The sequence below is a fragment of the Melanotaenia boesemani genome, chromosome 9 (genome assembly GCF_017639745.1).
Source record: "Melanotaenia boesemani isolate fMelBoe1 chromosome 9, fMelBoe1.pri, whole genome shotgun sequence".
NCBI lineage: Eukaryota > Metazoa > Chordata > Actinopteri > Atheriniformes > Melanotaeniidae > Melanotaenia > Melanotaenia boesemani.
Genome location: NC_055690.1, coordinates 12,905,628 through 12,926,725, shown reverse-complemented (window position 1 = coordinate 12,926,725; position 21,098 = coordinate 12,905,628). Strand labels below are relative to the sequence as shown.

The window sequence follows — 21,098 nt, the reverse complement described above, 5'->3', positions numbered from 1 at the left end:
CTGAACTCATGCAAGCCTTAAATAATGCCCAAGATATGTTTTAAAATGATAAAAGTTTCCAATCAACATGCTACTGATGTGTACAATACTAATTAACCCATCAACTAATTTAATTAATTATCTTCAGATAGAAAAACATATAATCTAGTCACAATTATTTTTCATAATAATAATTAAAAAAAACAAAGTTCAGCAGGAGCCACATTACAGTTGTCTTGGCATCCATTCTTTTTAACTTATTTTTTAACTGAGGACATGATACTAGTTTCTATGGGGTGACCTTGCCTTCAGCTACTTTCTCTGACCTTTTGGCCCCTTCTGAGTCTGGGTGCAGCTTTATTGCTACAGGCAGGGCTCTTGGCAGCTAGTAGGTATAAACACAAAATGAAAGATGACTGGATTTAGCTGTCAGGACACCAAAGCTCTAAATGTCAAACAGTCCAACATTGCTAAAAGTGTATGACCCCTAAAAATCACTTCGAGAATATTTATTGAATGCTTTCAATAAATATACTGTAGCATTTTTATTGTCAGTCTGAAGTTTTATAATTATGTTATGTTTAATATCTTTTACTCAGTAATACCTTTTCCTTCGGTTTTTGCTGAAATAGTTGACCGTACCGGGGTACAGAAATTTAAAATCTGGTACAAAGTAACAGTTTGAGGTGAAGTTGGTCCATCATCCCGTACTGCCAGTCCGACTATAGCAGATGTGCAAGATAATGATGATTACTGCTTTACTCTAAAAATTTTGGGCCATTTTTAGCAGCATTATTAAAGTGGGTCATGAATGTGAGCAGAGTGATCTGAAACACAATAAGAGACAAATTATAATCTGTGGAGCGACTGTGTAAATGCTTTCTGCTGGCCTCTCAGTTGGCCATTTCAGCATGTTTGTAATGTCACACTGGCATGAAAAAGAAAAGGGTTTATTTGAGATGGGTGTATCGCATGTGGCACTATGACTATGTGAATACGTACAAATGTGTCCATAGTCAGCTAAAGTATGATGATGAGCTTTATGGTCTTTTAGAACATTGTGGCCAATCGGTTTACTTTGCACCGAACTTTTAATTTGTTTTGCTGAATCTCTCTATTTTTATTTTTTTATTTATTTATTTATTTTTTGGTCAGGGTATGCTGTTGCATTCAGTCCAGGGCTTCTGTGGTTTTCAGTTTGCTGTCATTGCAGTGCTTTAATTTACTCTAAAAAGATACATTTTAACCAAGTGTTAATTATTTTTGTTTATAAAGCAATACCAATGTGGTGCATATCATGCACTGCGCTTGCCATGCATCATGACCAAGACAAATACTTTTCTATAGTATTCTTTCTATAGTTTGAATTTACATTTATGTTTCAGTATTTTCTAGCTGCAGATGCAGTGTTGTTGTAAAAACAGAGAAACCAACAGAGACCAAGTGAATCTTTGAAGAGACAAAGCGATTGACAAATGACGTTAATTCTCTACAGGCAGAGAAGAAGGTGGAACATAAGGAGAGAGACCCTCTCCAGAACTTGTACTTGTTTTTTCCCCTTCACTACTCACAATGAAGGGGGTTATCAGTTGGATTGTGAAGCTGACTGCTTGCTGTGTGACCTTTCCTGAACAGGAACAACATGGGCAAAAACATATTCAATATAATTTATTTCTGCTCAAAAGGTCAAATCTGTCACCTTTAACAATCATTTATACTGGCAGTGTAATTTAAGCCCTATTGGTTCAACATCAAGAGAAATGTGTCCCAAGTTTAGGGCAAACCTGCTGATCTGAGGCAACCAGGAAAGGATGCAATTTCAAAAGCCATCAGCCTATAGTCAATTAGGGAGATTTAAACAACTGTTTAGGGGGCAGCAGCTAATTAACACTAAATCTAGATGTGATCCATTAACTCAGGCTAATCTGTAAATTACCTATTCAAGGTGAATTGTACAACTACCAGTTTGAACTCTGGCAGCTTCAGAAAATGGCCCAGTTTGAAATCAGAAGGGAACGCTTGACATCTTGGTGTAAAAGCACTTCATTATGAAACTCATTCAGTCAAAGAAAATCTATACATAATTATGGCAAAACATTACAGGCTGTAATTACTTATAATGTAATTTTTTTTACTCTTTCACACCCCATTTAAACATAAATTCAACAAGGAATGAGGGTGCATATATATATATATATATAGGTCACTCATGAACAAAAATGGATACAGATATGTTCTCTCTTAGCTGTTGTATCAAGTCCAAGTTCAAATGGCACCTGCATGTTTTTTTTTCTTCGTCTTATATCTGGAAAATTAAGTCTCACTTGTGTAGTCTTATCAAGACACAGAAGTCTATGCATCCTTTATCTCTACCAGGATTATAGAGATTTTCAACAATGCTTCCATCAGCTATGAACAATAGGACCGACACATGAGATAACTCGTCAGTGAGCATGCATCTGCATACAACTGTGAAGCAAGTGCGCACTATTTTAAATGATGCAGTCACAAGATTTAGCTGTAGAAGTTTTTTTTTTAAAAAAAAAAAAAAAAGAAATAACTAATCCAGAAGAAGCTGTCTATCAGCTTTACTTTCCAGAGGGGGAAAAAAAAGAGAAGCATTTGGTACCTGTTACTGAACATCGGCTGAGCAAAAGGGTGTCTTCCTTGACAGAGAGGTGATACAAAGCTTTGTCCTCCCCTGTGATTACCCACCGGGAAATGGGGGGGGATGGGGGGGGGGGTGGACAGTCCACAGAAGTGGCAATAAATATCCCTGCTGGGAAAAACTCTTAGGAGTATTTTTTTTTTCTTTCTTTCATTCTTTCTTTCTTTTTTTTTTTTTTTTTTTTGCTGCTGTGCAAGAAAAAAAAGGAGAGAGGAAAGTAGTAATACATCAGTTTCAAAAAGTGGGTCAGAAATACGGAACTGTCTCCAGGTGAAAATAAAAGTTCAAGTAGTGTTACCTGTAGTATTTTACATATCATTTACATATCACAACATGAACCTGAACTCCATTTCGCTTTTTCATACATACAGAAACATGGTGATTGTAAGTACTGTGTTACACACCCTGAAACAAAAAGTGGCAGGACAAGTACACACACACACACACACTCACTCACTACAAAATGCTGCAAGAAAGGAAGAAATGCAGAAGTAACTGTACTTAATTCAGCTCTCGAGGGCTACTAGTTAATAGCAGATAAAAACGTGGATTAATTAGAACTTAGTTGGGCACAAATTTGATTATGATTATTTTCACATTAACCATATCTTTTATTTAATGTTTCATTAAATAATAATAAATAAAATCAAATTTTCACTTTTTAAAAATATGTTTAATATTATTCTTCCTCAAAAATATATCATTTAAAAAACGTAAATAAAGGCTTGATTTTTTTATGGCATTAATCATTAGAATATATTAATTTCCAAATGCAAAATGTCTCTCTACTTACCCACTTATCTATTTTATATCTATGTTGCTCATAGGTGATCCAATAAAACCTTAGACTCAGTAGAATTATACTGTATATGATACTCACTATATGGATGTAAACTAGTATTCATGAGACACATTTAAAGTGACATTACACAACCTAAAACTGAAAAAGAAACTTTTTATTATTCAAACTTCAAGTTTTTTACCACAACTCTATGAGCAGAGGTGCTACTTTTTTAATTTTAATTTTTTATTTTAAATTTTCTTTGCAGCAATAGAGTTTAATCTTTTTGTGTCATGTGTACTCGTTAGCACTGGTAAAGGCTTCACAGTTTGATGATCCAAAGGGAACATATAAATCCATTCATAAGGTCCCAGAAGCATCTTTTCCATTAAATCACAACTACATGGAAGTTTTTCTTATATTTTTTGGTCTTTTAGACTTTTACATTATTCACCACACTACATAGCACGTAATTTGTACCTGAGAAATACCAGGTAAATATATGCAGTACCTGACATTTACAAATTACACACACACAGATACAGACATATATTTATTAATATATAATTTATATACGAAAATCATCAACTATTTTCTTTCTGATTATTATTATAAGTCTTCAATAATAATTCAACTGCTGAACGTGCTGCTGAAGAAGGCTGCACACTGTTGGATCAGATTTCTGAGATACAAATGCTGAATGTGTATCTTCTTTTAATTAAAAACTAACCCCTTAATTACTTCTGTAATTAGAAAACACAGTGGTTTCCAAAAGTGTGGGGAAAAAAAAGAAAACCCCAGCATTCAGAGGACAATAATCAGAGGATTTGGCTTTGGTCGTGTCCAAAAACAAAATATAGACGCTAAAATCCCCAAAACAAACAAACTCAGGCCAACACTGACCTAAATAATGTATGAATGTATGAAGTGAGCAAGAAATAACAGAATCACCTTAGGCTACTCAAATTTCAGTTTGATTTGAGCATACATCCAAAACTAGCAAACACACACACAAAAATAATTTTAATGGGATTGAATCAAACATTCAGTAGATGATCCAAAGACAAGCGCAAGGTTAACAGTAACAGGTTAAACCATTCACTGGCAAATTGATTAGAATAAATAACTATAAAGAAAATAAGCCCAGAGGTAAAATAAGAGAGCATAGGGTTTTAAGTTTGAATGCACCATAGGTCTGGGAATATCTTGTGTAGAGAGAGCAAATGAGAAACACTTTCTCCTCACTCATCTACCACTGAGGTGTCCTTGAACCAGGAACAACCCCCAGCAGCTCCAGTGGAGATGCACAGTAGTAGCCAAATACAGGGAAGCTTAACTGGGAGGTGCAGGCAGCTCCCTGGTGTGAATCTATACATGTGTGAAGCAGGTTGTATCGGAGAATGAGCAAGCAAACTCAGCAAACCCCACTTTCAGGAAGACATGTTGGGGGGTGGGGGGTCAGAAAGCTTCAGCTGAAGCAGCATATGTTAATGCTTTCTGGCTCTTGGGGGAGATAAAAGGTTGATCCAAACATTGTTTATTGGGAACAGTGTGCAACATAAATCATGTAGAAAGAAAATGGAAACAATAACTCACCTTTCGCTTTGTTTTTTGTCCCAGCCACTGATAGCATGAGGGGATAAAGCAAGGAGACCATAAATTAGATGGGCAGTATGAAGGAGTTACATTGATAGCCTGATGATTATTTGTTCTATCTATGGTGACAGAGAGGATATGATTAAATGGTGGAAATGAAATGTATGCTAAGATTTAGTTTATACCATAGCATCATGAAATGTCAGCATGTAAGAGTTCAATATCAGTACGACTTACCACAAGAGAAAAAGTATGAATAATGCAGCCCTGTCAGTAGTAGTGACCTCAATAGATAGTGCACAGGAAATAAAAAATCTAGATTCTTCCACAGCACACCCTGCAAGCTTGCACTTGACTACACAACATGAAAAATCTCTAATTAATAGTGGGTACAGGTTTTGTAAAATGAGAACAAAATAGTCACAGCACAGATTGGGTCCATCATGTTTCATATGAACTTGAGCAGGTCCATGTTAAGTGTACCTTCCAAGAAGTGAGAAACTGAAGTCTTAAAGAAATTATATGTGGCTGCATCAATAGAACAGGTGCTGGGACATGGCACATTCACACAGCACCACGGATGACTGTGGATGTTCCAAAATGCTGGCTGACAAGGTGACTCCCAGACTCCTGAAGCTGTGCAGAGGAGGAATATTCCAGCATGATAATGATTCAATGCACAATCCAAAATCAGACAGGAACTTCTAAAGAAGAAAGTCAAAGCTGTGACACCTTTGGGGGATTGTAAGGCGAAAGTTAGAGCAACACAACCCCTCCAGCACAAGATGAAATAATATCCCTGAGGACTTGCAGAACATCTCTCTACAAATGTATTCAGTACTCAGGCCCTCTATGGTTACGAGGACTGAGTTTGCTGACAAAACTAGGTGGACACAAGGTTTAAAAAAAACATTAAGATTTTAAACTCCAGATATACAGTATACACCGATTTGTGTTGCATTAAATATTTACTCTGAAGCCAGTGCATTTTATAGAGTCTAAATCTGGCCATTCCAGTTTCACTTTTCACCTACCAGCAAATACTGTTAAAAATAGTGGTAATGCAGTGAGTGTAAGATGATATGATTCTAAGAAATTTGACATTTAAGTGATAATGCTGACTTTCTTCTGTATTTAAATATACATCCATCACATGTATTTATTGATTCCTAGTAAGCAGAGGCACCGTTTGCTAACAGTCAGGCCACGCAAATGCATTGGGCCTCAAGCCACAAGGGGAACCCGAAGGCGGACCATCCACAGAGCAATGACAATGTGGAGAGATTGGACTTGTGTTAAATCATATTGCCCCTGTTTAATTAAACAAAAATAGTTCATAAAGAGAAGAATAGCAAAAGCTGCAAAAGAAATTCCAAAAGTAGCATTTTAGGGATTTAATGCTGTAACAACAAAACCTTTCAAGATGGTATTATTAACATGTTATTGATCTAAGTATACAATATCAGCATAAAGGGGAATGCATGCCAGTGAGAGGGGCCCTCTTTGAAATTTTGCCTAGGGCCCCAAGAGACTCTAGAACCACCTCTGTTAGTAAAAGGCATTTGTTTCATTGATTTTTCTGTTTCCTTCGGTTATTTCTTTTCCTTTACAATAGCTAAACTTGTGCAGGAAATGTATTTTAGGGACAATTTTGAGATTCTATTCTAGCTAGACTGCTTGTTACAAAGAGATGAGCGAAAATCAGAGCTGAGAACCTTTCTTTCTTGTGGCTTCAGCACTGACAGTTTAATATGTTAGATTCAGTTTATCACAGCCTTGCAGTTTGAATTCATCTTTATTTATAGCTGCAGTGAAGCTGATTGTCATTGTTATGGAAGTGTGTAATAATTTGGTTAAAGATTGTAGTTTCTGCATCAAGATTACCTTTAACAGCTAATCTAAAATGTGCTGTAAAGTTGTAAATCACAGGAAAAAATAATTAATCTTTATTCCTTGGGTATCACTGGTTTAGGAATGGGTTTTACTCTATAACTTTCAACTGTTCGTTTATGTGCAAGTTAAAAGCTACTCTGGGCAACACAGCAGAACAAAGCAAATTGGTAAACAATTTCCTTTCATCATCACTCAAGAGACAACACTTTGTTCGTCTCCAGTAGTTACATAACAGAAGATGCTTAAATGTCTATCAGGTGGAACTACTTAGTGACATATAATGAGGATAGAACATTTTTAACAAATGCATCAGACTAGATTTGCCAGCAAGGCTCACCAGACTTCAAGGACTCAACATGTATAAGTGCCAATCATCTCGGCATGCCAATTAAAAGTAAACAACCAATGTGCTATTATTCAGAAAAAAATCATTGTACGACTATTTTGTATACATTTTAAAAACAAAAAATTTTCAAATTTGATATGCTAACCAATATAGAAAACATGAAGGAACACACAAGAGGTAGAAAAAGAAAAGTTTATTTATATGTTTTACTATGAAGGCAACTGAGCCACCTTAGTGAAGTTTTTTATGTCATTTGAAGAAATTTGCTTTGCATGGACTCTATGGTGAAACTTTGCACAGTGGCCACATAACTGTAGAAGATTTTATTTTTAAACCATATGTTGGGGCGAAGTCAAACTTTTGTTGAAATTTGAATAACGGTTCCCTTTCCAATCATTTAGATAGGGACCTGGTCTTATTAACCCAACATAACCGCCTGGAGGCATTTCAAAGATGGCTACCAAGTGGAGAGAATCCGATAAGCACTTTGAATGACCTCCACGTTGCTCCCAATGGCAGGCAAATGCTTTGCTTGCGGCACTGCTGCCACTGGTAGTGAATTTGAAACACTGTAAAGTGGTTTGTAGAACTGCAGGAGTTTAAATGTGCTTAACAAGCACAGGCCCACCACAAGACCCGTATGTGTTCACACTTAAAAGATAGAAATAAATGGGAATAGATGCACTGTAGACTTACTGACAAGTTTCTTGAACAATGCCATAGCAAACAGCACTGACTCTATGTTTAAATGGTCATAGTGCACAACAGCGCAACAGAAAAATGTAAAAAAGAAATAATCCCTGTAGGTAGACTGACTGATGGTCAACTCAGTCTTGATGTCAGTTAATAAGATTCATTTGGTGTTGCATACAGGGTCTGAAGTTAACACTCGCCAGGCGCCAAATGCGAGCAAATTTTTTGTTTGGCGGGTAAATCTCAGAGGGCTGATGTTTTTCAGTCTTCCTTTTGGTGGATTTCTTCTTTATGTTCCTCTGCTGTTTGCATGTATGAATGATGCGCACGTACACAAACACGCACTGACGCAAACACTCACATATGACACGAGAATACGCTGCACTGTTTCAGTTCTGTTTACCGTTTAGCTCAAGCTAATTAATTAGCTTTTAATTTTTAGCAGGAGCTGGCCAAAAGAAAGCACGCTGAACTGGAGGATAAATCAGGAAGGGCTTACAGCCCAAACCAGAAAGTTCAGTGCAAAGTGATAGTTTGGATATCTGTCTGTTTCACGGCCCGGTTCGGCTCGCTTCTCACCCGCCGACTGTAGGCGATAACACACCTGCGCGTGCCGCACTGTCAGCACAGCAGCACTCTGTTGGATGTGATGTTACCCTGTTAGCTTAGCTTAGCTGTTTACGACCTGAAGGGTGACGACAGCTGCATAACGGGCGTGACGTGACTCCGCGAGACTACGAACAGCTGTCAACCGATTAACTTATCAATATAATAATAATGATACTTATTATTATTGTATTGATCAGTTATTAAGTTCATTATTATTATAAATCAGCTTTTATGATTATTGATAAGCTATTTATAAAGCTTAAATAAAAAGCAAAAATCAGGGAGTATGATCACGCCAAGGCTGTAATGCTGTAGCACAAGGACTGTTAGGAGCAGGAGGCCAGACTTCATGGACTGTGTGAAAGCATGAAGAGTAGAGAGCGACGAGTCTGATTAGGTTTTAGTTAATGAATTCAGACATTAACACTTTATCAAATAAAACCATTTTCCTTTTTGCCTTTGTTTAATGTTGCTGTGACTTCCACTATAAGTTTAGATACAACACAACATAGTATTATAGAAAATAACATGTGCATAGAGGTATGTGTGTGTAAAATAATTTAATAATTTGGCCGGTAAAAAATATGTTTGGCCGGTGGATTTTTTCATCTGCTGGCCAACTTGGCCGGTGATTTAAAAAGTTAATTTCGGACACTGGTTGCATACATGGTCCAACAACTTTCAAAATGGCATAGTGATCAAGAAAACATGTCATATGTTTAGTTTGTTATAAAAAAAAGGGCTTTTCCTAACATTTTTGTAGCAGTTTACTCAACTAGAGGATAATGCTAAAAAGAAAAAAAAATATCCATCCTTAATCCCCCATTTTTATTTGTTCATTGGTGGATGAAGCTTTGAGGAAAAAAAGCTACAGGTGAGGCAGGTCATTGGTTTTCCTTTAAAGGTCCTACAAAAATCTGCACTGACAATGGGTGCACACAGATGACCAACAAAAGCACTTCTTAGCTTACTAAAGAATAAACCTTACTTTTGGAATTTACCTGCAGCCCTCCTCTGATCTCCAAATGCTCAGAGTGCTGACCCAACCTGTCTGTTATAGGGAAAGTCTGACAGTTTTCAGGCCGTTTCCTTCCATCTACTGGCGTTGAGGGAATTACTCGCACTAAACACACTTTATTTGATTCTGTTGCTGCCAAGACTATTTGCCTCCTTATTTTGTGGTGAAACATAGCAATTATCATGAAATGTAGCCCTTTTCTTTGTAGCATGCTACAACTGTATCTCAAAGTTAGGCCAAATGCTCATCGTTTGGCTAATTACAGTACCCATGGCTGTAGGTGGAATGAAACCTTGTGGAAAAAAAGCACTATTTCTGACTTAAAAATAGGTCAACGGTAACCTGAAGCATGGAGAAAGGACAAAATGCTTATTTGTAAAATAGGTCATTTCAGAGTGATTCTTGAACAAACTCTTATCTGATGTGGAAAATGGAAACATACAATTGATGTATGCCATGCTTCTATCTAATGGAAAATGCATTGTTTTTGACAGTCATTAATCTTTCGTGCGCCCCCAAGTCTTCGCCTCTTCCTATTTTCCCCTTATGTGGAAGTTATTAATCTCAGACTCTTCTAATTCGATAGTGTTGACAAAGTCAGACACCATGATAAGATTCTCCTTCCTGTGAACTGGAAATGTCTGCAAGCACATGGCAAGCATATCAATATATTTTCTTCTGCAAATTCTAACATTTTGACATTCCCAGGAGGACTTTCACTGAAAATCAGTAGCAGAGGGTATAACAACACCCTTCTCTATAAGAATCTCTGTGTATTTAATAAGATATAATGGTTAAATGCATATGTGCATTCATTACTGTAAATCAAAAGTAAAAACATTCTCTTTACTGCTCTTAAAAGTATAGTTGGAAGAAAATGAGATAAATCTAGATAACTACATATTAAATATATACAAATAGATGTTCATTTTTATCTCTACCTGACTTAGAAAGCAATAACATCAAACTATCATAACACTTAAAAAACTCTGATGGTCATAATAAGGGTCAAAGTCAAAGACTATTACATTTATTTAGTCCTTCTGAGGTGGTGTATGGATACAGACATTTTAGTTATTTCCAAGAAGCATGTACACTGGCACTAAACAGACAGTTTATCCATATTCCCATTCAAACCAAAACAAAGGCATCTTACACAATAATAAGCAAATTTCTACTTACTCAGAAAAGTGCTGAAGACAATTAAAACACAATGAGACAAAAAACTGGATGAAACCCAGTATAGGATAAACATGTAACCCATTTCAGACAAATGAGCAAAATATTATATATTATATTATATATAAATATTATATTATATAAATATTATTCAAGATGAGATAAGATAAGCTGTCAGAGGCAAAAATTTGGAGCCTTCTTTTTAGTTGAATTTATATTAAGTGACTCTTAAAGTATGACAGTGAAGTCTGTTCATGTACATTTCTAACAGGCAAGCTTGTAAAAAAAACATAGCTGCTTATTGTTCTAGTGATAAGTTTCACCAATCACCCAGACAATGTGTCGTTAGACAGTAAAAGTCGGCTTTAGCTCCTCAGCTGGCCTATCACATGGGTCATTTCCATCCTTCTGCCAGTGTCACACAGCAAACTCTTAGAAGGGGATCCTCAATCCTGGTCCTGGAAAGTCCTGCAGAACTACAAGTTTCCTGCTGCAACACAACTGGCTTGAGAGCTTGATGTCAAGCTCTGCACAGGTCTGCACCCATTGATTGAAGTCTGGTGTCTTGCAGCAGGGAAACGCCCAAAACCAGGACCAGGACTGAGGATCCCTGCTCTAGGACAATGTGACCATAAGCAAACCTTTGATGGGAAAGCGTTTTTGTCATTCTTTGCTTATATCCAAACATCTTAAGTGGAATGAGTCTTATATGCCATTCTGGGCAGCTGTGCATGCTTTAAATGGTTCATTTAGACTAACAAGCACTTCAGAGTTTAGCAGCTTCCATTTTAGACTGATGAAAACAGCCAAAGTGATTTGAACAACAAATGTAAACACTGAATGCACTCTCAAAATGGCCATCATTAAATGTTATTTCTAGTTTAATGCTACTTTTCTAATACAACCGAGAAGTAAAATTAATAAGCAAACACTTAAACTTTATTAACAAATCTGCTAATTTAGATTAATTCAGTTGTTACAGAACCACCGGAGGACACATATAAAGGGGAGTTGCACATAGAAGGGTGCATGTTGGTCTCCATGAAATTTGCCAAAGCAGTGTAACTTGTGCATACTGCTATATAGGGGAGGCACATATTGCATTTGAATTGTGTCAGCAGAACAGAAAAGAACAAGCTTGTAAATTGACCATACCTCATTACACATGATCCATGTAGGGAAAAAAATTATAATAATGCATCAATACTCTACAGCTGGCAACAGCAATACCTTAAAATGTTGTCCTTATTTGCCATGTTTCTTTGATATCAGGTTGGAAGAACTATTCCTTTCTTCATGGGAAGATTCACCACATCATTTTGAGCCAATAAAAGATCAACACAGAACTGTGAATGGCAACAGACTCGTGGAAACTTGAGAAAATTATTTAACACATAAAGACACAGCATGTCTTCTTTGTCGAGATTTTGTGACATATAGTGTCACATATTAACTGGTTTATCAACAAAACCGCACCAAAAGGTCAGTGCCTTCTGCTTCTTACATCATACTAAATGAATAAGTCAAGAAAAAGAGCTTCCTCTTTTAACTTGTCCATAAATGCAGTGCATCACATGTTCCTGCAGACCTGCACACCCTAAGTGCTTTTCAAATAAAATATGGACTAAAAAACAAACCTCTTGAACACTATGAAAAGTAACATTACAGGCACACATATTGTACCTTCTGAAGATTCCCCAAACCAATACCTTGTTCAATTTTTTCTTCTTGTATCTACTGTGTCTCAATGGCACATCTTGATGTAACAGAAGCCGACAAGGGCCTCTCCAGTTAGAGTAGCATAAGCATGGAAAGGTGAGCCAGAGTAATTGAGAAAACCTGATTTCACACAACTGTGTCACTGTACAATCAAAGTATAATTTCCTCCTAAAACATGAGTGGTCATGTCAAGCGATTTAAACTCAAAAATTAAATTGTACAGGCATACCATATAATAACTAAGACAATTATTGGAAAAATAACAGACATCCATAGTGTTTGCAGTTCCTCTGTCCCTCAGCATTACTTGTTAGATTTGCATGTAGTGTGCATACTACACTGTCTGCCATGTCATGAAGTTATGCTTCAGTCCAGCTGAGCTGTATTTGATATAAACTGAGATGTTTCGAAGTGATTTTGGAGAGTCCATCTATTCCCTGCTTTACACCAAATCAGGTTTCCTTCTGGTACAGAAAATTGCTTGACATTATGTGGTTGCCCCAATGCCTTGCAGAAGCCCCATGCATGCTGATTAGGGTCCCTGCTTAAGGCAATCCAGGACTCAAACCTCCTAAGACTTTATCTGCCAACCCTGAGGATAATGGCAGGCATGCACACCACCTCTCCTCTGCTTTTAGTCTAGCATAATGGTGACTTTGTCAAATTTTATATCTTCATGCAGCACATGAGGGATATATAAACTTATACTCCTAATTTTATCAATCAGTATGGGATGATATGTATAAAGGAGCGTACAACTAAACAGCTTGAATTAGAAATATCTTTTGCTCATGTTTATATGAAATTAAAACCCAACAAGACATTTAGTAATTATCTTACACCATGTTGCAAATTAAAGACACTACACAACATTTTTATACCTACACTGAATCAAGGGATTGCAGTTCCTGGGGTAGGACTGGGCAGGGTGGGGAATGTGTGCATGTACTTTGTGTGTGTATATGTGTGTGTGTGTGTGTGTGTGTGTGTGTGTGTGTGTGTGTGTGTGTGTGTGTGTGTGTGTGTGTGCATGTGTGATTGTGTGTGAAAGAGACTATAATGAGGTAAGTGTTTTAAATTCTTTTGTTATTTACTTCTGTGTGTGAAGGCTTGTTTTATTTTAAGACACATAAATAGTTTCTATAATGTAAAGCACTTTGCGTTGCTTTCTGCATGAAAAGTGCTTTATAAATAGAATAGATTAGATATGATTTAGTGTGTTGTCATATTTAAGGATTGAAAAGGATGCTATGCCCTTGCATTTAAAATGATTTCAGACTGAATCACTGCAGTTCTTTTAGAGCAATTGCATGTAATATGCTGAGTGTGGCCCAACTGCTCATGTTTCTAGCTGAATGAACAGTTGGGTCAATCTTCTTCACTTTGACAGGTGTGACATCTTAGGCCTGTGTTCACTTTTCTTAGCCTGAAGGAAGAAAGACTGATAGGAAGGGTAAAAAGAAGGTGAGGTAGTCAAAGTCATTACAAGCCTGAAATATGGGAGAGAGCACGGCTGACACAAGTGACAAACCCTTCAAAAATGAAAGTCACACAACTGTAATGTGACAAAGTTGTAAAGAGTCCCATGTCATATGCAACTACATGTAGTATATACAGTTTAATATCCTTTTGGTGCCGTATATCAGTTCCTTATCTTTCAGAACAATCACTGTTTAGTTGCATGCCCCAGAGATGGAATTCAGTCAGGTCAGTTTCTGGATAGTAGCCTACTTCTTCCTGGCTGCAGAGATAATCCACTTTGATGAATCTGCTCACAGTCACACAACTACCATCCTTAAAGCCTTTAACCTTTATTTGAGGTAGATGTGAAATATATTCGGCTCCACCTGGCTTGCAAAGACTAATGTGCTAACAACACCAGTTGAAAACTTTTTTAGTTACAGGATAACATATTGCAAATGTTAAAAAGAAAGGGTTCAAGAGTAATTTCCAATTTAACTTCAGTGTCAGATAGTGACTTTTTTGTCCTTTATGATAAAACTTAAGCTGGAACAACAAGATGTCGCCAGAGAAATCAAAAGCTGAAGAAGAATCTTCACAAAATGTGCACAAAGCAGACATGAATGCTGCAAGGAAGAAATCAGCAAGAACGTCGATCTGTGACAGCATTGTGCTACCGGCTGTCACAATTATCCTTTGAGCATTGGTAGAGTTGTTTATTATTTATTATCATTATTATTATTTATTAATATTATTATATTTTTAGCAAACATCAGTGAGGGATTAATTATGTTCCTGGCATTCCTGACTTTAGGTTGTTTGGTTAAAAACTGTATAAATATCAAAACATGCACAGCTGCCCAGAATGGCTTATAAGACTAATTCCACTTGAGGGTGTTTGGGTGTAAGCTAAAAATGATAAAATGCTTTCCCATCAAATGTTTGCTAATGGCCATATTGTCCTAGAACAGGGATCCTAAATCCTGGTTTTGGTTTTGGACCTTTCCCTGCTGCAACACACCAGACTCAAATCAATGGGTGCAGATTTGTGCAGAGCTCGACATCGAGCTCTCAAAGTCAGACATCTATAACCTGCAGGACTCTCTTTAGTGATTAGGCCTTTGGATGGCAATTGCGTTCGGACCTTTAATCAGTATTTCTTATAAATTATTCAAATGAATAACATGTATATGTGTAGATTTAATTAATAATCTTAACTGAAAGTCCACTTAATTGTTTTTGTGGGATTAAATGCAATTATTATACTAGTTTTTCCTTTTTGGGCTAAGTTATGATAAGAAAATGTCTTTGATATCTGTGTCTTCACCCTCTGTTGCACTTCTATGGTATTGATTTAGTTCCAGAATCAGAGCACTTGAAAACTGACATGATTTTTTCCTCTCAAATACAGTTTTGTTCCCTTGTGTTTTTTCTGTTTTGTGCAGAAATAACCCATCGTAATGTGTGCTTTCACTCACAGGTACTGTTTTACTCACTCATTTTTATGTAGTCTGTGTTTACTGTATTCATGCTCCATTTTCATGTGTGCAGTCAGTGTGTGTGCTGGTTCAATAACTAAAGAAAGTACACAGACTTCTTGGTTGTGCTACAAGCATTAGCATTGAGGCCTCACAATAACATCTTGCCACATGAGCACAGATCTGTACTGCTGTTGTACTTTAAAGTTTTAATTTTTTCTAATGTGCCTACTATTTTATAAAATCCAGGTGATTTCTAGACTTTGGATTTGATGGAGCATTGTAAATGAACATGTTTTATTTGTATTTTATTTTGCATGTAAGTAATGGTGTGAACTCATTTTTGCACTCGGGCAAAAGTCTTGCTTTACTCAGAGTATGATCTCCAAAAAGTTTTTTTTATTACATGGCTCAAAAGAATGAAGGGAACACGTAATCATTACCATATAACTCAATGTCAGTCACACTGGAGGACAACAACGCAGTAGCAAGAGAAGCACTGCCAAAGCCCTACAAAATGACCTCCAGCAGGCCACTAATGTACTTGTTTCTGCTCAAACTGTCAGAAACTGACTCCATGAGGGACGCATGAAGGCCCCTTGTCCACAAGTGGGGCATGTGCTCACAGTCCAACCCCATGCAGCCTGATTGGCATTTGCCAGAGAATTCCAGGATTGGTAGATTTACCATTGCCACCCTGTGAGCTTCACGGATGAGAGCAGGTTCACACAGACATGACAGAGCGTGGAGATGCGTGGAGAATGTTCTGCTGCTTGCAACATCTTCCAGCATGACCAGTTTGGCAGTGGTCAGTGATGGTCTTGGGAAGCAAATCCTTGGAAGGCTGCACAGACCTCCATATGCTAGCCAGGGGTACCCTGACTGCCATTAGGGTTGAGATCCACAGGCTCCTTGTCAGACCATTTGCTGTTGCAGTGGGATCTGATTTCCTTCTGATGCAGGACAATGCTTGGCCCTAATGTGGCTGGAGTGTGTCAGCAGTTCCTGCATCATGAAAGTATTGATGCTATGGACTGGCTCGTCTATTCACCAGACCTGAATCCAATCAAGGACATCTGGGACATCATGTCTTGTTCCATCCACTGCTGCCATGTTTCACCACAGACTGTCCTGTGGTTGACTGATGCCCTGATTCAGGTCTGGGAGGAGATCCCTCAGGAAAACATCTGTTGTGTCATCAGGAGCATGCCCAGACGTTGTACAGAGTGCATAAAGACATGTGGGGGCCACACACATTACTGAAGCTCATTTTTAATTTTGTCTCGAGGAATTTTCACAGAAGCTGGGTCAGCGTGTGATCCACTTTTATTCTGAGTATGATTCTGTATCCAGACCCCCATGCGTTAATGATTTTGATTTCTATTGATCACTCTCATGTTATTTTGCTCTCAACACATTCCCCTATGTAATGAATAGATTTTCAACTGGACTGTTTCATTCTTCAAGTCTAAGATGTGTTGTTTATCTGTTCCCGTTGTTTTTTTGAGCAGTCAAACCACCAACCAAATAATTACCAATTTAATTTATTCCGTTGGTCTGCATACCAGTATATTTACTTCCATTGCTAATGTCAAAATCAGGCCACTAATTTTCAGACCGCTTAATCTTTACTCTCTTAACTGGTTAAATTCTATTGCCTCTTATTCAGTCTGGAAGATAATAAATCAATCATTTATTTGATTTTATAAATTTGATATGTTGTTATGGAAAGTTGACAGATGGTTTGTAGCCATAGCTGCTTTGTGTCTCGAAGTGAAGACATATGCAAGTGTTCGATTCACAACAAATAAACTAAAGGCTATGAGAGAAAACTGTGTCTTTTTTATGGAATTAGTACTGATATTAACTACTTTGGCCCCATCCAATAAATTATTAGCCATGATAGTGGTGCAAGTACATATTTTGATATCAATGTGATTCAATAAATCATCATTTATTGGTGGATAACAACCCTGTCAAAGTAACAAAGGCAGGGAGTATAATTTCTTACCCTCGGGCAAGTAAAGAAATGGCATTTGTTAGACAATATAGAAAAATAATAGCACTATATAAGAGTGATAACATAGTTTTACTGTATTGTTTATGGGCAATACAGTTGTTTTAAGTAAATCTTTATGTACAGTTCACTTGGCATTGTTAGTAAGCCTGAGTTCTTGTCTGAAAATATCCTGAGGAGTGAATGCATAATCATTCATGATAAAAGTGCAACAGCATGACCAAAGAGCAGAGCTTCTATGTTTCTGGCTCATGAAAAGGCTTTCACTGTCAGCTGGTCAAAAATCTGTGTTTGCGCTGATAAAATACAAACAATTTGGACACTCAACAGACTGCTTCTCTTCTCTTCTTTTCTCTTCTCTTCTCTTCTCTCTCTCTCTCTCTCTCTCTCTCTCTCTCTCTCTCTCTTTTTGCCATTTATTGGACAAACTTTCCTCATAATGGATCTTCTCTGTGGACTGCACGGAGTGTGGCGGTTAGCACCGCAGCCTCACAGCAAGAAGGTCGCTGGTTCGAACCTGGGGGGTGGTGGCCTTTCTTTGTGGAATTTGCATGTTCTCCCCATGTATGCGTGGGTTCTCTGGCTTTCTCCCACCGTTCAAAGACATGCATGATAGGTTAATTGGTTATTCTAAATTCTCTCTAGAGAATGTGCGTGTGAATAGTTGTTTGTCTATCTGTGTTGGCCCTGCGACAGACTGGTGACCTGTCCATGGTGTACCCTGCCTCTCATCTGTTAAAATGCTGGGATAGGCTCCAGTTCACCCGCGACCCGTAGTGGAATAAGCGGTCAAGATAATGAATGAAAAAAAGGATATTCTCTGTTGTCAGATTTCTTTTTTTTTTTCTTTAACTTTATTATCCCCTTTCCAGTCTTACATCTAATTGAAAATGAGAATAGAATTAAAAAATATATATTATTTAAAAAAAGTATTCAGTAATCACTGAAAAAGTTAAGGATAAAGTTTTTACCGCAAAGGAGCTTGAGCAACTCTGACATGTGAAGTCTATAGCAATCCAGACGTTGGTAAAGTCAGCTTGGATGTGAAAAAGATGGGAAGAGGCAGAAGCCACCCATCCAGAGACACACCCTGCTGTGAACAAGATGATGTGTCTGCTGGATATAAGCCAGCAGTGAGTGCAGTCCACAGACAGGTTTGAAGGCAGGCTATGTGGGAACTCACATTCCTTTGACAACAGACACACTGCGCGATCTGGCAACATAGCAGCCACTTGGCTGATGTGAAACTCCACACAAACATGTCAATGTCACCAGCACTCCTCACAATACCCCAATACCTGATATCTTCTTCTACTCTTAATTCCTTGAAGACCATCACTTTTCCTTCCTTTAACGTTAAATAAACAAAGCCACCAGAGTGAGAAAGCACACCTACTGAGATTACTGATAAAAACATTGCAGAGGACATTGGTTGAGAGAGAAATAGACTGAGGTAAAGACAAATGTTTCTAATTGCAAAAGAAGAAAATGAAAAAAAGCCAGCTATAATTCAATGTGACACAGGTAAGTGATGAGGTGATGTTGTAGTGATGAAGATCCTGTGAGATGGTAAATTCAAACAAGATGTGCTTCTGAAATATCTATTCAACTAAATAACTGTTGCCAATCTCATCTAAAATTCTTTAATGTAGAGAAATAATGTCTTTGAAGCTACACTTTGGAACACAGTTCATTTTACAGACCTGTGCTTCAACAGATGAAGCCAAACCAAACGTAAACTCCCTCTACATCTAAAGCTGCTTCAAGTTCTAATAGATGTCATAACAGCAATTTACCTGGAGTGACTTCACCACCAGAGAATGGCTCAACAGCCAATTTCTAATATTGTGTCAAATATATAAATTAAAGTAACAAAGATAAAGAATAAAACTGTGTGTGTGAATTTTTGTAAGATGCAACTATGTTAAACGGCAATATAAATGTAATTGTGAAAGATGAGTGTCGGTTAATGAGCTCTGCTAGGATGCAGATTTATAACTCTAAAGCACAGGCCTCACGGTGTTTCTAAATAACACACAGTTAAGTAAAAAAATATGTCCATAATCTTTGGTGAACTGGCCCTCAGAGGAGGCACACAGATTTAAGAAAAAGGATTACCTGTTTAATTAACAGCTTTTAAGTACCTGTATTTCTGGTTCCATTGCAGTTTATTGTCAGCCATAAATCTTCCTGTAAGCACTACCGCATATTTTAATCACAAAGTACACAGGCTGTGTGGGCATAAATAACTTCTATGTAGATAACTCAAAAAAAGAAGCAAGTATAACACAGTCTGTCATAAGTTTTTTAGGAATAAAAAATAAAACAAGGAGAATATTTTAAATCTGAGGCAGTAGTTACTGAAAGGTAGGTTTTCACAGCTGTGGAATACGTAAACGTAATAAAAACCCTGCACACAAACCACAGCAGCAGCAAACACCTCATCTGTGACAAAACTTGAATGTGCTGCAATTTATTGGATCAGAGTTCCGTGCATGGCAACAGATGGGGTCTAGCTGGCATACTTCTCATTATTGAGCCTCCAAGCCCTCCTCTCTCACACAGCCACCTGTCCAGCAGGTCTAATGTTATTCTCCGACTTGGGCAGGCTATCACAAGCTTCTTCAAAGTTTTGCTCTGAGGGCATGCATGTCATAGAAACAAGAAAGGAGAAATGCATTCAGATGGACACTGATCTATTCATAGATTACAGTTACTTAGAGGTCCTTCAGGGAAGTTGAAAAGTGTCTTACTTGTAGGATACTGTTCTGCATAACCCATGACCATATTAATGAATCTATATGCTCTTTGCCCAGCTAAGAGGGCATAAAAGGGCTCGTTTATTTAATTGATAAATATGCATTTATTCAAAGTATGTGTTGACACAGTTACCTTAATTTCTACTAGTCTTTAAACTGGTAAAAGACTGTTAAGCTAATCAAAGCAAAACAACTAACATTGATTCAAATTGGCTCAGAAATACTCTGTAAAGCAAATGAGATATCCCTATGTATGAAGATGTTACAACAAGCTGACCATGTCTGCCTTGCTTTCATGATTATGCCCATATTCCATGTAATGAACAGTCAAGGAAACTCGTCACCAGCTATGTATTTCTTTTCCTTTAAAATATTGTTAGTGATTACTTGATCTGGCAGTTGTGCCTTCTTTGGTGCATTATTTCTCCATAGTAATACTGTGCCATTACTGTAATAATAATAAACAGAACATTATATTGTCTTTTAACAGTATTTTGCCCTTGATCCTGGATGTGAGCATACTTCTTATTATACATTTTGGAACCTGTGCATGAGGGACATTTAGTGTGCATCATCCTTGTTTTCTTTTTTTTTTTTTTGGCCTAGATTACCACAGATATCTTATGCTGAGATCTGTTCATCAGGGTAACATTTTAGACTGTCCTTTAAAATACCTTGACTCAATCTAAGCCAAGCAGAAAATAGACATTTTTCAGATGACAACACTGAAAACAACTTTCACAGTGTGTTAAACCATCGGCTACTGGCTATGGACACTCAGTGATGGGGCATTTCTTTGTGTATCCATTAACATATCTTAAAGCTACTCTTCAGCGCAAGGTCCACGAGTTGATTAGAGGCATGTTTGCTTTGAGGCAGGAAGAACAAAGGTTGACTCAACT

At 37.4% G+C, this 21,098-nt stretch overlaps 1 protein-coding gene across 3 annotated transcripts in view; it reads right to left on the bottom strand.

The window, feature by feature from the left end:
• The window catches only part of cadm2b (cell adhesion molecule 2b), a 132,611-nt gene that overhangs the window by 40,292 nt on the left and 71,221 nt on the right, over positions 1–21,098 (bottom strand). For 2 of the 3 annotated variants that reach the window (XM_041995619.1, XM_041995620.1), the window contains exon 2: positions 5,025–5,051. The exons of the other annotated variant lie outside the window; for it this stretch is intronic. In XM_041995619.1, coding sequence (XP_041851553.1) covers positions 5,025–5,051 — 27 coding nt within the window. The remainder of the gene's footprint in view (positions 1–5,024; positions 5,052–21,098) is intronic. 3 annotated transcript variants of the gene reach the window in all.